General features: G+C 62.7%; 1 protein-coding gene across 1 annotated transcript; it reads left to right on the top strand.

Moving 5' to 3' along the window:
* Positions 1–12,176: 12,176 nt before the first annotated feature.
* On the top strand, positions 12,177–15,572 carry TMEM198 (transmembrane protein 198). Its single transcript, XM_077830447.1, is given in 5 exon segments — positions 12,177–12,339; positions 13,116–13,622; positions 13,625–13,687; positions 14,225–14,415; positions 15,426–15,572. Coding segments are annotated over 5 exon segments (1,071 nt in total).
* The last annotated feature ends 978 nt before the right edge of the window (positions 15,573–16,550 follow it).

The following is a 16,550-nucleotide window of genomic DNA, read 5'->3' as shown; positions in this document are numbered from 1 at the left end:
CTCCGCCCTGCAGCATCAGCTGTGGGCCTCCTCCCTCTCCCAGGGAGCAGCCTGTGGTCCCTGGGCTGCAGCTGGCCCGTGCATGGCCGCTTCCCCAGGGCACTCTGTGATTAGATACTGCCCCGGCGTCCCCGGGCGATGCTCTGGAACTGCTCCCCACGAAGCCAGCCAGGACTCGGGAAGCCTCCTCTCTGGGAGCAGGCTGTCTGCAGGGCAAGAAGCTTCCACCTTCCTGGGTCTGACCTCGGAGCATTCAGCATCCTCTGCCCCTCCGTGCGCTTCCCACAGTGAGTCCGCCCAGGCAGGGTCCTGGGGGGGCCAGAGGGTCCTGCCCCCCAACTCCGCAGTCAGACAGGACTCTCAGCCAGCCAGTAAAACAGAAGGCTTATTAGACAACAGGAACATGGTCTAACACAGAGCTTGTAGGTACAGAGAACAGGACCCCTCAGTCAGGTCCATCTTCAGGGGGCAGGGAGGCCAGAGGCCATCTGGGCCTCCCTCCATTTCCCCAGCCCACTCTCCACCCCAACTCTCTCCAGCTATCTCCCCCAGCCTCCCTCTGGCTCCTCCTCCAGGCTTTGTCTTTTTCCTGGGCCAGGAGGTCACCTGATCTCTTTGTTCTCCAACCCCTTCAGTTGGCACCTTTGCAGATGAGGGGCCCATGCCATCAGTGGCCAGGAGACAGGGTGTCTGCCATTCTCTGCCTAGACAGCCTCACACTGGCCCTCTAGGGCTCTACAACAATCACACAGCTTACCCCACCACCTAGAGACTTAAGAAATGCATAGGGGAAACTGAAGCACTCACACAGTATTGAGAGAGAACATTAATAACAGTCCCGTTTTGTCACATCTCTCCCCCCTTTGAGGCCGAACTGAGCGGGGTCACCTTAGCTGGTGACCTGGGGAAGTTCGAACCCACCAACGCTCCCATGGATGCCCCAGCATCTCTCCCATTCCTTGGTGGGAGTTACACCAGGCCCTTCCTGTTTCACGCCCTCTCTTAGGTTGGGTGTGCTTGATGACACTTGCAGGCCGCCTTTGGGAAGGTTTATGCAGCCCGTGCTCTTGCCATCCCAAAACCCCTGGGGTTCAAACTAAGATCGGGTCTTCTCCCAGCGGTCCTGTTTGAAGGGCTGTGATTTGAGCTCTCTTGGTTAAGAGCCCCCATCTTGACCTTGGCCACCCCCGGAATGTCTCCCCATTGTCCACCACCTTCCGCTCCCACTGTGGGTCCAAGGGGCCTGACCCCAGGAGACTCCACACAGACATATAGGTTGGGGTCGGGAGTGGGAGCCTGTCCACCTCCCCACCCATCTGGCTGATGGAGTCTATGGCCTTGGGACCCAGCAAGGGAGCTAGACACCGGGGCTTTTCCGCAGGGTCCCCCTGGTTCAAATTGCCAGCCTGCTCAAAGCAATTTAGTCTCGAGGTTCCCTACGGAACTGGCCCCCCGGGATCTATCCCCACTCACCCCGGGGAGGTCCCCTAGGCCTCTCCACTCCACCACCGCCAGTTCATGCTGCTGCTGCTTCTGCAGCTCTTTCTTGGGCTCTCGCTGTCTCTCACAGTCATAGAATCATAGAATCATAGAATATCAGGGTTGGAAGGGACCCCTGAAGGTCATCTAGTCCAACCCCCTGCTCGAAGCAGGACCAATTCCCAGTTAAATCATCCCAGCCAGGGCTTTGTCAAGCCTGACCTTAAAAACTTCCAAGGAAGGAGATTCCACCACCTCCCTAGGCAATGCATTCCAGTGTTTCACCACCCTCTTAGTGAAAAAGTTTTTCCTAATATCCAATCTAAACCTCCCCCACTGCAACTTGAGACCATTACTCCTCGTTCTGTCATCTGCAACCATTGAGAACAGTCTAGAGCCATCCTCTTTGGAACCCCCTTTCAGGTAGTTGAAAGCAGCTATCAAATCCCCCCTCATTCTTCTCTTCTGCAGGCTAAACAATCCCAGCTCCCTCAGCCTCTCCTCATAAGTCATGTGTTCTAGACCCCTAATCATTTTTGTTGCCCTTCGCTGGACTCTCTCCAATTTATCCACATCCTTCTTGTAGTGTGGGGCCCAAAACTGGACACAGTACTCCAGATGAGGCCTCACCAATGTCGAATAGAGGGGGACGATCACGTCCCTCGATCTGCTCGCTATGCCCCTACTTATACATCCCAAAATGCCATTGGCCTTCTTGGCAACAAGGGCACACTGCTGACTCATATCCAGCTTCTCGTCCACTGTCACCCCTAGGTCCTTTTCCGCAGAACTGCTGCCCAGCCATTCGGTCCCCAGTCTGTAGCGGTGCATTGGATTCTTCCGTCCTAAGTGCAGGACCCTGCACTTATCCTTATTGAACCTCATCAGATTTCTTTTGGCCCAATCCTCCAATTTGTCTAGGTCCTTCTGTATCCTATCCCTCCCCTCCAGCGTATCTACCACTCCTCCCAGTTTAGTATCGTCCGCAAATTTGCTGAGAGTGCAATCCACACCATCCTCCAGATCATTTATGAAGATATTGAACAAAACCGGCCCCAGGACCGACCCCTGGGGCACTCCACTTGACACCGGCTGCCAACTAGACATGGAGCTATTGATCACTACCTGTTGAGCCCGACAATCTAGCCAGCTTTCTACCCACCCTATAGTGCATTCATCCAGCCCATACTTCCTTAACTTGCTGACAAGAATACTGTGGGAGACCGTGTCAAAAGCTTTGCTAAAGTCAAGAAACAATACATCCACTGCTTTCCCTTCATCCACAGAACCAGTAATCTCATGATAAAAGGCGATTAGATTAGTCAGGCATGACCTTCCCTTGGTGAATCCATGCTGGCTGTTCCTGATCACTTTCCTCTCATGCAAGTACTTCAAGATTGATTCTTTGAGGACCTGCTCCATGATTTTTCCAGGGACTGAGGTGAGGCTGACTGGCCTCATCTTGCTCTCTCGGACTCAGCTCCAATCCCGTCCGTCTCCAATCCCCCGATGGGGAATCCGATCATGAAGACCCCCGTCTGGTCGGGGACAGGAGTCTTGGGGATGCCTGGCTACCGCTCCAGCTGCTCCCAGATCCTGCTGTAGTCCCATTTGGGTCAGGAATCTGCTCCTTAGAGTGGTCATTGTTCTTCAGCTGCACGATGAACTGTGCTTTGGTGAACTTTCCAATGAATAACGCTCTCTTTTTGCACAGGGTTACAATGTCCTTCTTAAGGAGATGGTGATAGGCCATCACTCCGCTGTTCCCAAGTTGTTGTGGACTCACAGGCCTGTGTGCTCTTAGCTCCCCACGGTTTCCAGGGAGAACCCCTAGTGTGCCAGCCCTTCTCGAGGTCATCACCTCTTTGCCAGGGTCAAGCTGCAGACTCCTCTGCCCCTGGGACCCCTCACTGCAATCCCCCGGGGGACCCTGTTACTGCAAAAGTCCTTCTCACTGGTCACACACTCCCAGGGGTTAACCGCTCCCTGAAACCGTCTCTCTCTGAATCTTCAGCACGCCTGATCCCCATCAATCCCCCTTCGTTTTACTGTTCCCCAGTCACTTACTGCAGGAAGTGCCGTTCACGGTGTGCAGTAGATCCCACCTCTGCCACCAGTTGTCTTGGAGTCCCCAGGCGATGCTCTGAAACTACTCCCTACAAAGCCAGTCAGGGCTCTGGGGGAGCTTCCTCTTCCAGACTCCAGGGCAAAAAGCTCACATAGCTTCCACCTTCCTGGGTCTGACCTCGGAGCATTCAGCATCCTCTGCCCCTCCGTGCGCTTCCCACCATGAGTCCGCACAGCCGGGGCTCCTGGGGAAGCCAGAGGTTCCTGCCCCCCAACTCCACAATCAGACAGGACTCTCGGCCAGCCAGTAAAACAGAAGGTTTATTAGACGACAGGAACATGGTCTAAAACAGAGCTTGTAGGTACAGAGAACGGGACCCCTCAGTCAGGTCCATCTTCAGGGGGCAGGGAGGCCAGAGGCCCATCTGGCCCTCCCTCCATTTCCCCAACCCACTCTCCACCCCAGCTCTCTCCAGCCGTCTCCCCCAGCCTCCCTCTGGCTCCTCCTCCAGCCTTTGTCTTTTTCCTGGGCCAGAAGGTCACCTGATCTCTTTGTTCTCCAAGACTTTTAGTTGGCACCTTTCCAGAGGAGGGGCCCAGGCCATCAGTTGCCAGGAGACAGGTCACCGGCCTTTCTCTGTGCAGACACCATCACATTGGCCCCCTAGGGCTCCGGAAAAACTCACACAGCTTACCCCACCACCTAGATACTTAAGAAATGCTTAGGGGAAACTGAGGCACCCACAAAGTATTCAGAGAGAACATAAAGAACAGTCCCACTTCGTCACATCCACCCAAAGCTCTCATTAACAGCTTTGCTGCAGGCTGCCAGTGTAATCTCCAGGGCTGGGAGAGGATGAAGCTTGGATGATTCCCTTCCACAGATCCATCCTGCCATCATTAGCTGCACCATTCTCCGCAGCACCCTCTGCTGAGAGCGGCCGAGACATCGGAGAGCTCTTCCAAGCTAGCGCTCCGGAGCCATGCTCTAGGAGGGGCTGGCCCACAGAAAACCTTTACCAGACATCATCAGTGCAAAGTTTCTGTTCCCCTGCGAGGAGCATCCCTTTTCCCAGGGGTTCGTCCGTCCGTCTGTCACGCCTGGTGTCTGGTATCTAAGCTGCTATTGCTGGTCCATCGAAGGAACATGGCATTCTACTGCCCGCAGTGCCGGAGATGGCACAGGGCTCACGCTGCATGAGCCTGGAGCATAATCCCCGTCAGAGCCTGTAACGAGGCAGGTTCTGGCGGGACCCCACGGAGAGGGGCCAATTCAGGACCAACTGCTTCACGCAGGGCAGTCACAGCCCCAGGCTGGGGTTTTTCCACCTCTATGGCAAACCCAACCAGCCAGACAGAGAGGACTTTGGTTTTACCCCACTGCGTAACCACAAGTCACACAAGCAATTCCCTTAGACACTCAAGTTTCCCAGTATCCCCACCAGGGCCACTCGTTATGGGGACGAATGGTTACAAAAACGAATACCCCAGTAAAAGAACAAAGGTTCTCTCGATCCCAAAGGACCCAGACCCAGGTCAATGTACAAATCAGATCTTACCCACAAATCACACCAATCCTTTAGAATCTAAAATCTAAAAGTTTCTTCATAAAAGGAAAAAGATAGAGATGATTTAGTTGGGATTGGTCCTGCTTTGAGCAGGGGGTTGGACGAGATGAACTTCTGAGGTCCCTTCCAACCCTGATATTCTAGGATTCTATGAGAGCCAGCATTGGTGAAATGGACTCAGTGACATACAGTAACGGCAAAGCTCTTGGTTCAGGCTTGTAGCAGAGATGGAATAAACGGCAGGTTCAAATCAAGTCTCTGGAGAACATCCCCAGCTGGGATGGGTCCTTCAGACCTTGGTTCAAAGCTTCAGTGTAGCCAAGTCCCTCCAGAGGTCGGAAGCAGGACTGAAGACAAGATGGAGGAGCTGCAGCAGCTTTTGAAAGTCTCTTGCCATGTGGCCTCTTTCTTTGTCCTAAGGACAAGCTGCCCATCCCATGGCCTGGAAACACCTCAGAGTCCTGTCCCTAGGCAGGTCCCTGCACACCTGGCTGAGTCCCCAGGCGTGTCTGCCTTCTCTCAATGGGTCAGTTGTGTCGCTGATGGTCCTTAATGGGCCACCCAGCAGGCTAGGCAGAGCTGACACCAACTTGTCTGGTTTCAGAGTAGCAGCCGTGTTAGTCTGTATCTGCAAAAAGAACAGGAGGACTTGTGGCACCTTAGAGACTAACCAATTTGTTTGAGCATGAGCTTTCGTGAGCTACAGCTCACTTCAACTTGTCTGGGGTATCACCCAGAAGCAGAGCATAAGTTTGAAATACAGACAGTACAGAGCCAATATTCATAACTTCAACTACAAAAATGATACACACATGTAGACAGCATCATCCTAACCAGCCAACCATCACCTCGTCTTAGACACCTCATTTGACCCCCTTTATACAAGATTTGGTGCCACGACAGGACCTTGGTTGCAACGATCTATACGGTCCCAGTTCATGTCAATAACGTCACAGAGCACCACAGAAGGGTCAGTCAACTACCATCACTGCAGCCAGCTGTGCAATCACATGAGGCAGCTGTCAGGAGGCTGCAGACATGGTCTGTGAAGCCCCAAGACACAAATTCACTCCTGGCCCTGCCCCAGGGAGCTAGATGGGAATTGCAGACACCAGGACTTGTTTGGTTTCAGCTAGCTCAGCCCCTCGTCCAGGACAGGACCTTCTCTCCCTTTAGTGGCTAGTCCAGCCCAGCTGTGCATGTTCCAAGTGAGGGGTGTGTTCCCATTCCTTTCCCGGGAACAGGGCTCCCCCCTGTCCCCAGGAGTGAGCTCCTTGCCTCCCCTGTGACCCTGGATCGGAGAAAGGCAGTGCCCCTGTGTGACAAAGTGGGACTGTTCTTAATGTTTCCTTTGAATAGTGTGGGGGTGCCTCAGTTTCCCCTAGGCAGTTCTTAAGTATCTAGGTGGTGCGATAAGGGTGTATGATCGTTGCAGAGCCCTAGAGGGCAGGTGTGTGCAGGAGTCTGGACACAGAGAATGGCCAACACCCTGTTTCCTGCTAAAGGGTTGGAGAACAAAGGAATCTGGTGACCTCCTGGTCGGGGAAAGGGACAAAGCCCAGAGGAGGAGGGGCTGGAGGGAGTTTCAGTTTGGGGCTGGCTGGAGACATGGAGGGAAGTGCATACGTGGTTGTCTGGCTCACTGCCCCCCAAAATGGACCCAGCTGAGGGGTTCTGTTCTCTGCACCTACAAGCTCTGTGTTAGACCATGTTCCTGTCGTCTAATAAACCTTCTGTTTTCGTGGCTGGCTGAGAGTCCCGTCTGACTGTGGAGTTAGGGGGCAGGACCCTCTGGCTTCCCCAGGAGCCCGCCTGGGCGGACTCGCTGTGGGAAGCGCCTGGAGGGGCAGAGGATGCTGCATGCTCCGAGGTCAGACCCAGGAAGGTGGAGCCGGGTGAGCTGTGTGTCCTGCAGACAGGCTGCTCACAGAAAGGCGACTGCCCCAGAGTCCTGACTGGCTTCATGGGGAGCAGTTCCAGAGCATCGCCCGGGGACTCCGTGACACCCTGCGGTCAGATCCGGTGGCGGGGGCAGAGGCAAGCCTGCGGGCTCCAAGGGCACTGGGAGTCCCTGCTCTGAGGTTATCCCTGTTTGTTACAGGGGGTAATGGGACTTGGGCTGGGTGCAAGGAGGGACTGTTCCAGGAGCCGTACACCCACATAGCTCTCGACGGTTTTCATCCTCCAGCAAAGGCCAACATTAAACTCCGTCACCAACAGACTATTTACAGGGCTGGAAACATAACAAAGCAAAGTGCATGCAGCAGAACCTGAGAAGATTCAGTGCTGGGGCCTTTAGGGGACTGGAGATAGCAAAGGTCCTGTCATGGAGGCCCTTAGGTAATCAGCAGCGCCTGGATTTCAGGGCATGGAACTGCCAGCCAGCAAATCGCCTCTCCCCCTGTGTGTGTGAGGTGGGTGCTCGGAGTCAGCACCTGTCTCCCAGCTGGTGCCTGCTCCAGCCGGAGCTCAGCCTTTCGCCAGGCCAGGATGAGACCACGGGCGTTTCAGTTTCCTTTCCCTTTGCTGCAGCGCTGGTGCCTACCCTAGCGGAGGTGGACCTGCACCTGTGCTCAGCCCTGTCCCTGTGGGAAACTTCTCCTGATGGTTTGGAGCCCCAGACTTGCACAGGTGCAGAGGGGCTGCCCCCCAGCCCTGCCTGGCAGCCCCGCCTGGCAGCCCCGTCGGGCGGGGGGTTGGAGGGGCAGCAAGGCTGCTCCCCCAATTCCCTAACCTCTGTTCAGATCCAAACTGTATAATGTTAGGGGGTGTGGGTCAGTACTGAGGAGCATCAGCAGAGCTGCGTGTGGATGGGGAGTCTCGGGCTAGAATACCAGAGAGGCTGCCAGGTGGGGCCCGGGAGGGGCGGAGGAGCATCACCAGGCAGGGCTGGATGGGGGCATCTGGTAGGGCAGATGCGGGGGCAAGGACACCAATGGGCAGACCTGGGGGGAAGGTGCAGCTAGGCAAGGCTGGGGGGCAGGAGGAGGGGAAGAGCTGCTGTAATAGGCAGGGGGCAGGCAGGGCAAGAAGGGATGCTGGGGGGCCAGGGGACCGGTCAGGCAGGGCTGTGGGGGGAGGTGGAGGGGCAGGGCTGGGGTAATAGGCAGGTCTTTGGGGGCAGGCGGGGCTGGGGGGGCAGTGCTGAGGGGGAGGCAGGTCAGGGAGGGGGCCGAGGGAGAAGGGGCTCTGCCAGCTGGGGCTGTGAGGCCTGGGGGGGAGGTAGGGTGGGGGAGGTGGAGGGGCAGGGCTTGGGGGGCAGGCGGGGCTGGGGGGGCAGGTGGGGCAGGAAGGGGGCGGGAGGGCCGGGGGGGAGGTAGGGTGGGGGCAGGTGGAGGGGCAGGGCTGGGGGAATAGGCAGGGGGCAGGCGAGGCGGGAAGGGGCCTGGGGGGCCGGGGGTAGGTAGGGGGGGCAGGTGGAGGGGCAGGGTTGGGGGAATAGGCAGGGGGCAGACGGGGCGGGAAGGGGGTGGGGGGGCTGGGGTGGGAAGTAGGGTGGGAGCAGGAGGAGGGGCAGGGCTGGGGGAATAGGCAGGGGTCAGGCGAGGCGGGAAGGGGACTGGGGGGCCAGGGGAAAGGTAGGGTGGGGGCAGGTGGAGGGGCGGGGCTGGGGGGGCAGGTGGGGCAGGAAGGGAGCGGGGGGGCCGGTGGGGGGGTATGTAACAAGAGGCGGTAGCAGAGCACGCAGCTGGTGGGTCGTTTCCCTGCAGCCAATCAGCAACTGTCTTGCCTCCCTTAGCAACAGCGAGCGCACCAATGGGTGGCAGCGAGCCGGCAGTGGGGCTCCCCCCACACCCCGCCCGTGGCCCGGGGATCCCCAGCCAGGAGGGGTCACTCCAGGGCCCTGCCCGTCCTGGGGAGCCGGCCCGAGCCGGCGTCTGCGGGACCCTCCTGCTGCCGGAGGCTGCCCGGCCCCAGCGCCCCTGAGCTGGCCCCACAGCCAGGCCCCCTTGTGGGAGGGCGGCGAGGGGCACACAGTGCAGTGAACCCAGACCCTGAGAGCAGCCCAAGTCCCTGCCACGCTGGGCACCCCTCGCCCCCAGCCGGCCAGCTCAACCGCGGCATGGCACCCCTCACCCCCGGCCACCCAGCTCCGCCGCGGCATGGCACCCCTCGCCCCCGGCCACCCAGCTCCGCCGCGGCATGGCACCCCTCGCCCCCAGCCGGCCAGCTCAGCCGCGGCACGGCACCCCTCGCCCCCGGCCGGCCAGCTCAACCGCGGCACGGCAGCCCTCGCCCCCGGCCACCCAGCTCCGCCGCAGCACGGCACCCCTCGCCCCCAGCCGGCCAGCTCAACCGCGGCATGGCACCCCTCACCCCCGGCCACCCAGCTCCGCCGCGGCATGGCACCCCTCGCCCCCGGCCGGCCAGCTCAGCCGCGGCACGGCAGCCCTCGCCCCCGGCCACCCAGCTCCGCCGCAGCACGGCACCCCTCGCCCCCGGCCACCCAGCTCCGCCGCGGCACGGCACCCCTCGCCCCCGGCCACCCAGCTCCGCCGCGGCACGGCACCCCTCGCCCCCGGCCGGCCAGCTCAACCGCGGCACAGCAGCCCTCGCCCCCGGCCACCCAGCTCCGCCGCAGCACGGCACCCCTCACCCCCGGCCACCCAGCTCCGCCGCGGCACGGCACCCCTCGCCCCTGGCTGGCCAGCTCAGCCGCGGCACGGCACCCCTTGCCCCCGGCCGGCCAGCTCAACCGCGGCACGGCACCCCTCGCCCCCGGCCACCCAGCTCCGCCGCGGCACGGCACCCCTCGCCCCCGGCCACCCAGCTCCGCCGCGGCATGGCACCCCTCGCCCCCGGCCGGCCAGCTCAACCGCGGCACGGCAGCCCTCGCCCCCGGCCACCCAGCTCCGCCGCGGCACAGCACCCCTCGCCCCCGGCTGGCCAGCTCAGCCGCGGCACGGCACCCCTCGCCCCCGGCCACCCAGGTCAGCCGTGGCACGGCACCCCTGGCCCCCGGCCGGCCAGCTCAGCCGCGGCACGGCACCCCTGGCCCCCGGCCACTAAGCTCAACCGCGGCACGGCACCCCTCGCCCCCGACCACCGAGGTCAGCCGCGGCATGGCACCCCTTGCCCCCGGCCACCCAGCTCCGCCGCGGCACGGCACCCCTCGCCCCCGGCCACTAAGCTCAGCCGCGGCACGGCACCCCTCGCCCCCGGCCGGCCAGCTCAGCCACGGCACGGCACCCCTCAGCCCCGGCCACCCAGCTCAGCCGCAGCACGGCACCCCTCGCCCCTGGCCACCAAGCTCAACCGTGGCACGGCACCCCTCGCCCCTGGCCACCCAGCTCAGCCGCGGCACGGCACCCCTCGCCCCCGGCCACCCAGCTCAGCCGCGGCATGGCACCCCTCGCCCCCGACCACCCAGCTCAGCCGCGGCACGGCACCCCTCAGCCCTGGCCACCCAGCTCAGCCGTGGCACGGCACCCCTCAGCCCCGGCCACCCAGCTCAGCCGCGGCACCGCATCCCCAGCCAGCTGGCTTAGCTGCAGCACTAAGGGCTCTTCAGTCTGGCAGAGACGCCCAGAACCAGAACCCCTGGCTGGACACTGCAGCTGGACAAATCCCAATTAGAAATAAGGTCCCGATGTTTAACCATGCAGGTGCTTCACCCATGGATTCCCCTTTGCTTGAAGGCTTCCCATCCACCCTGGGGCCCTTCAGGGGGATGCCATGGCTGAACACAAGTTACTGGGCGCAGTGCGGCGGTGGCTGGGTAAAATCCTCTGGCCGGGGCTTCGCGGGAGGTCCGACTAGCGCTCCGAGGTCCCGTCTGGCCTGGAGTCCTGTGGGGCGGTGCTGTGGTGTGGGCTTGCTCGGTTAGCGCCCTGTGGCTGCCTTCTCTCGGATCAGTGCCGCCAGGCGCAGTGAGTCCTGTCCGTTCGGGTTGGGTTCTCTCTGTGCAGGGCGGTGCTGTTGGGTCAGGCTGGAGATCTCTCTGTATCAAAGCCTCTGGGTTAGTGCCCAGGCTTTGAGTTGGGTTCTTGAGGGGGTTAGCACCTGTAACAGTTCTTACCTTGCCAGCATTGCTGCCTCAGTTTCCCTTCTGGTTTACATCTTGCTCTTGTAGTGAGGCAATTATGGCCTCAGTTTCCCTACTCTCAGAGTAGTTTGGCCCTTGAGCCAAACTAACAACCCTTCACTTCTGGGGGAGCCAATAGGACCAAAATAAAACAGCCCTTTATTGACTTTCCTGAGCCCCAGTTGCCCTCCATCGCCTCTCCAGCCCCAGTCCCCTCCCAGACACTGGGGGAGCTGCTCCGTGGCCATCCCCGGCCCCAGTCCCCCCACAGACACTGGGGGAGCTGCTTCATGGTCCTCCCCCACCCCCACACAGACACTGGGGGAGCCGCTCCATGGCCAGCCGCAGTCCCCCCGCCTCAGACACCCGGGAAGTTGCTCCATGACCCTCCCTGCCCCCCTCCCTCCAACGCAGGGCAAATGGCTCTCTCACGCTAACTAGCCTTTTACACACGCTACAGTATGGCAAAGCCATCCCTGCAGTCTCCCTTCCAGGGGCCCCTGTCTCCTGCCTGCCTGGATGCAGGGGGGGTTCCTCGCACCTCTGCTGGGAGCCCTGGGCTGGGCCCCCATCAGGAAGCTCCCCCTGGGTTCCCATCCCAAGCCCCCTTCCCATAGCCTCCCCCAGCTCCTGTCAGAGCCCACTGGTCCCTGAGCCTTCCTCCCCACAGCCACTCCAGGGCTGCCTCCCTGCTCCTGCCTAGCTCCCCTGGTGCCATCACAGGGTCCCGCTCTGTCCCACGACCTGCGAGGACACCAGGCATGGGGGGCGGGGGCGGTGTGCAGCTGAGCTCCCCGCACTGCGGGGATCAGGGGGGCTCTGGGGCGGGCAGCCAGCCTGCAGTTCTTGCTACGAAGGTGGGTGCTGCGTGGGGCCGGCAGGCGCTGGGTGCTCGGGGCAGGCTAGCTCTTACCCCCTCCCCCTCCCCTGTCGCTCTGTCCTCTCACCAGCTGCAGGAGGCTCCTGGGTGCAGCGCGGCCTGTGGGGAGTGCGGGGGGCGTGGGGCATCTGACCCCCCGCCAGGAGCGCCGCGAGCCATGACTGCAACTGTGCAGACGCTGCGGTTCAAGCTGCTGCCGCACGACACCGGGCAGGAGTGGGGGCACAGCTGCCAGCAGGAGCTCGAGCGCCGGTACCAGGTGGTGCCCTCGGTCGTGTGTGCCATGTGCTGCGTCTTCGGGATCATCTACTGCTTCTTCGGTGAGTTGGGCGGGGCCGGGCGGGCCGCCTCGGCTGTGCAGCAGGGGCAGGGAGTGTGGGGAGCAGGGCACGAGATGGGGGCTCGGAGAGCGAGGGTGACGGGGAGGGCCGGCCAGAGAGTGGCAGCAATAAGCGGCATGCTTTGCAGCCCTTCCGTCCCCTGTACATGTGGGGACACTGAGGCGCAGGGGTGTGGGCCTGCCTCCCTCCAGCTTACAGCGAGTCAGTGGCAGAAGTGAGAAGTCCTGGTGCCCAGCCATGCTGCTTGGGCCCACTTGAGCCCACTTCTCTGTGCCCTCCTGGAGCCGGAGAGCAAGCCCGGGGCCCCTGGCTCCCAGCCTGTGTTCCTCCCCACAGCCCGGGAGAGCGAGCGGATGGGGCTGAGGCCGAGTTGGGGGAGAGGAGCCTGGGGCTGGGGGCAGGGCCAGGGCAGCAACTCCCAGCTGAGGCTCCAGTCTGACACTCAGAGCTCAGGGGTTCGGGCACCACAGTGATGGGCATTGCCCACGAGGGCCCGGGAGTGGGAATTCGTTCTGCCATGGACTCGACGTAATTCTCCATGTGGTGTCATTTTATCACGTGCTGAAAGCCGCCGGCTCGTCAGCCAGGCCGTCACGCGGTGTTTAATCTCTGGCCGAGCGCATCTGTGCTGCGCCAAGGCTGCCCGCGGCGAACCCTGGCGCTGCCCCCCCAGCAGGAGCCCCCCTGCCTTCGGGGGGCTCCTGCCAACGCTACGTCCCCGCTGGCCGGGCAGTGACCAGCCCGGCTCTCCCTAGGCTACCGCTGCTTCAAGGCCATCATGTTCCTGACCGGGCTGATGTTTGGCTCCATCGTCATCTTCATGCTGTGCTACAAGGAGCGGGTGCTGGACACGCAGCTGAGCGTGGAGGCCTCGGTGGGCATCGGGCTGGGCATCGGGGCGCTGTGCGGGCTGGTCACCATGCTGGTGCGCAGCGTTGGGCTCTTCATGGTGGGGCTGCTGCTGGGGCTGCTGCTGGCGCTGGCCACGCTGGTGGCCATGGAGCAGTTCTACCACCCGCCCACGGTGTGGGTCCCCATCGGGCTGCTGCTGGGCGTGGGCATGCTCGGCGCCGTGCTCACCCTGCAGTGGCAGAAGCTCTTCACCACCCTCTCCACGGCCGTCTTCGGCAGCGCCGTCATGACCGTCACCGTCGACTACTTCACGGAGCTGCTGCTGCTGCTGCAGTACGTCTACGAGCGCGTCCAGGCGGCGCCCGCCCGGCCCATGTGCTGGTACAGCTGGGTCATCCTGGGCGTCTGGCCGTCCTCGCCACGCTGGGCGTGCTGGTGCAGTGGAGAGTCACGGCCGAGGGGTACTCCCACAAAGGTGCGGCGGGACGGGCAGGCGAGGACACGGGGAAGGTGGGATCAGAGGTGGTGGGTGGTGTGGGCGGTTCACGGGCTCTGAGTGATTGGGGGGTGTTGTGGGGAGGGAGTCACAGCTCTCAGTGATTGGAGGGGTGACACGGGGGGCGGGGTTGCAGGGTCCGGGTACCGTGCACGGCAGGAGTGCAGGGTCCGGATGCCGGTGAGGGGGGGTGGATTGCAGGGTCCAGGTACTGTTGGGGGGGGTTGTAGGATCTGGGGGTGGGGGGGTCACAGGGTCCGGGTGCTGGTGGAGGGGGGTGGGGTTGCAGGGTCCAGGTACCTTTGAGTGGGGGGGTTGTAGGATCTGCGGGCAGGGGGGTTTGCAGGGTCCAGGTGCCAGGGGGGGCGTTGCAGGGTGCCAGGGGGGCGGTGCAAGTTCCAGATGCCAGGGCGTGTGCGGGGTTGCAGGGTCTGGGTACCATGCAGGGTGGGATTGCAGGGTCCAGGTGCCATGGAGGTGCAGAACAGACCCCTCACTCCCCATCTCGCCATGCAGTGGTTATCAGCCGGCAGCAGCGCCGGGTGCAGCTGATGAGGATCAAGCAGCGGGAGGAGCGGAAGGAGAAGAAGAAGAAGCGGAGGCCGCCCCATCCCTCTCCCCACCCACACAAGGCCCACCTGCCCGAGCCCAGCTACCGACGCAAGCCAACCCCCGTGCGCCGCTTCGACGGGGACGTGCTCTCCCCCGTGAGTGCCGTGTCCCGGGCAGAGCTCTCCCCAGGCACTGGGGCTGTGCGTGGGGTCAGGGGGAGGCAGGAGCCCAGCGCTCTGGGAACGGGTGGGCTTCTTACCTGGCACCCCAGGTGGGCTCTGCCCTCCACATTCGCAGCTTCGCCTCATTCTGCCAGAAATCTTTACAGCAGAGTGAAACACAATAAACTGGGGGAGGGACTGAGCCAGCCTGCAGCCTCCTTGCCCTGTGACTTCCCCATGGGCATCAACCCCGGCTGGGGACCCTTTGCCTTCTCCCGCCAGTGTCAGGGGTTCCGGACAGAGACCAGAGCCTGAACCAGAACTGAACCTGCCCCACTTTCGGGGGGTGGGGGTGGGGAGAGCTTTCCCATCCCCGGTCCTCAGCTACAGCTGACGGGGGGAGTGCCAGGTCCTGCACCCCAGTGTGAAGGCATCAGACACCCCCAAACAGCCCCAGTGCCTGCCAGCTAAGGGAGCTTCCCAGTGAGCCGTAGCAGGGCTGTGCCAACCCCCGGGAGTTACCCAGGCCTAGACTCCCCCTGTGGCCCCACCCCTGGGGGAGGCCAGTGCCAGCTGCCTTTTCTCCAGACTCCCACACGCTGCCCCAGGCCGCAGAGAGCGGGACCCATTGAGCAGGGCGGGCAGGGGAATCATAGAATCATAGAATCATAGAATCATAGAATATCAGGGTTGGAAGGGACCCCTGAAGGTCATCTAGTCCAACCCCCTGCTCGAAGCAGGACCAATTCCCAGTTAAATCATCATTTCCCAGTTAAATCATCTGGCTGCAGCAACCTGACCTCGGGCATTTACTTCCCCTCCCCGCGGGTGGGCTGGGGTGTGTAGCGGCGGCCCCACCTGCAGGGGAAGGCTGAACTGCAGCAGCCTGGCTGGTCCTTCCCCCAGACACGGGCAGCAGAGACCAAGCTGGGAAGGGGAGAGGGGCTGAGGTGGCAGCGGGAGGGCTGGGGACATGGCGCCCATTTCCCTCCTCTCTCCTCCAGAGCTACATCCAGAGCTTCCGGGAGCGGCAGACGGGTACGTCGCTGAGCAGCCTCATCACAAGCGCGCACGCCGTGGTCGACCTGGACTATGACTGCGGCTCTACCGTGCCCTTGACCATGGGCTCTGGCCCAGCTCTTCGGGTATAGCCCAGACCCCCCCGACCCCTAGTGACACCAGCAGCAGGGCCCGCTCAGGGCCAGCTTGGACCGACACACAGAGCCCGCACGGACCTGCCCTCCAGTCACTCCGGGGCCCAGCCAGGGCCCGCACGGACCAGCCCTCCAGACACACCGGCGCCCAGCCAGGGGCCCGCATGGACCAGCCCTCCAGTCACCCCGGGGCCCAGCCAGGGCCCGCACGGACCAGCCCTTCAGACACACCGGGGCCCAGCCAGGGCCCGCACGGACCAGCCCTCCAGTCACCCCGGCGCCCAGCCAGGGCCCACATGGACCAGCCCTCCAGACACACCGGGGCCCAGCCAGGGCGCGCACGGACCAGCCCTCCAGTCACCCCGGGGCCCAGCCAGGGCCAGCACGGACCAGCCCTCCAGACACACCGGGGCCCAGCCAGGGCCGGCACGGACCAGCCCTCCAGACACACCGGCGCCCAGCCAGGGGCCCGCATGGACCAGCCCTCCAGTCACCCCGGGGCCCAGCCAGGGCCCGCACGGACCAGCCCTTCAGACACACCGGGGCCCAGCCAGGGCCCGCACGGACCAGCCCTCCAGTCACCCCGGGGCCCAGCCAGGGCCAGCACGGACCAGCCCTCCAGACACACCGGGGCCCAGCCAGGGCCGGCACGGACCAGCCCTCCAGACACACCGGGGCCCAGCCAGGGCCTGCACGGACCAGCCCTCCAGTCACCCCGGGGCCCAGCCAGGGCCAGCACGGACCAGCCCTCCAGACACAGCGGGGCCCAGCCAGGGCCAGCACGGACCAGCCCTCCAGACACACCGGGGCCCAGCCAGGGCCTGCACGGACCAGCCCTCCAGTCACCCCGGGGCCCAGCCAGGGCCAGCATGGACCAGCCCTCCAGTCACCCCAGGGCCCAGCCAGGGCCAGCATGGACCAGCCCTCCAGACACACCGGGGCCCAGCCAGGGCCAGCACGGACCAGCCCACCAGA

Source organism: Eretmochelys imbricata, chromosome 11, assembly GCF_965152235.1.
Source record: "Eretmochelys imbricata isolate rEreImb1 chromosome 11, rEreImb1.hap1, whole genome shotgun sequence".
Taxonomy (NCBI): domain Eukaryota; kingdom Metazoa; phylum Chordata; order Testudines; family Cheloniidae; genus Eretmochelys; species Eretmochelys imbricata.
The sequence above is the reverse complement of the archived record's forward strand: the minus strand, read 5'-3'. Positions and strand labels throughout refer to the sequence as shown.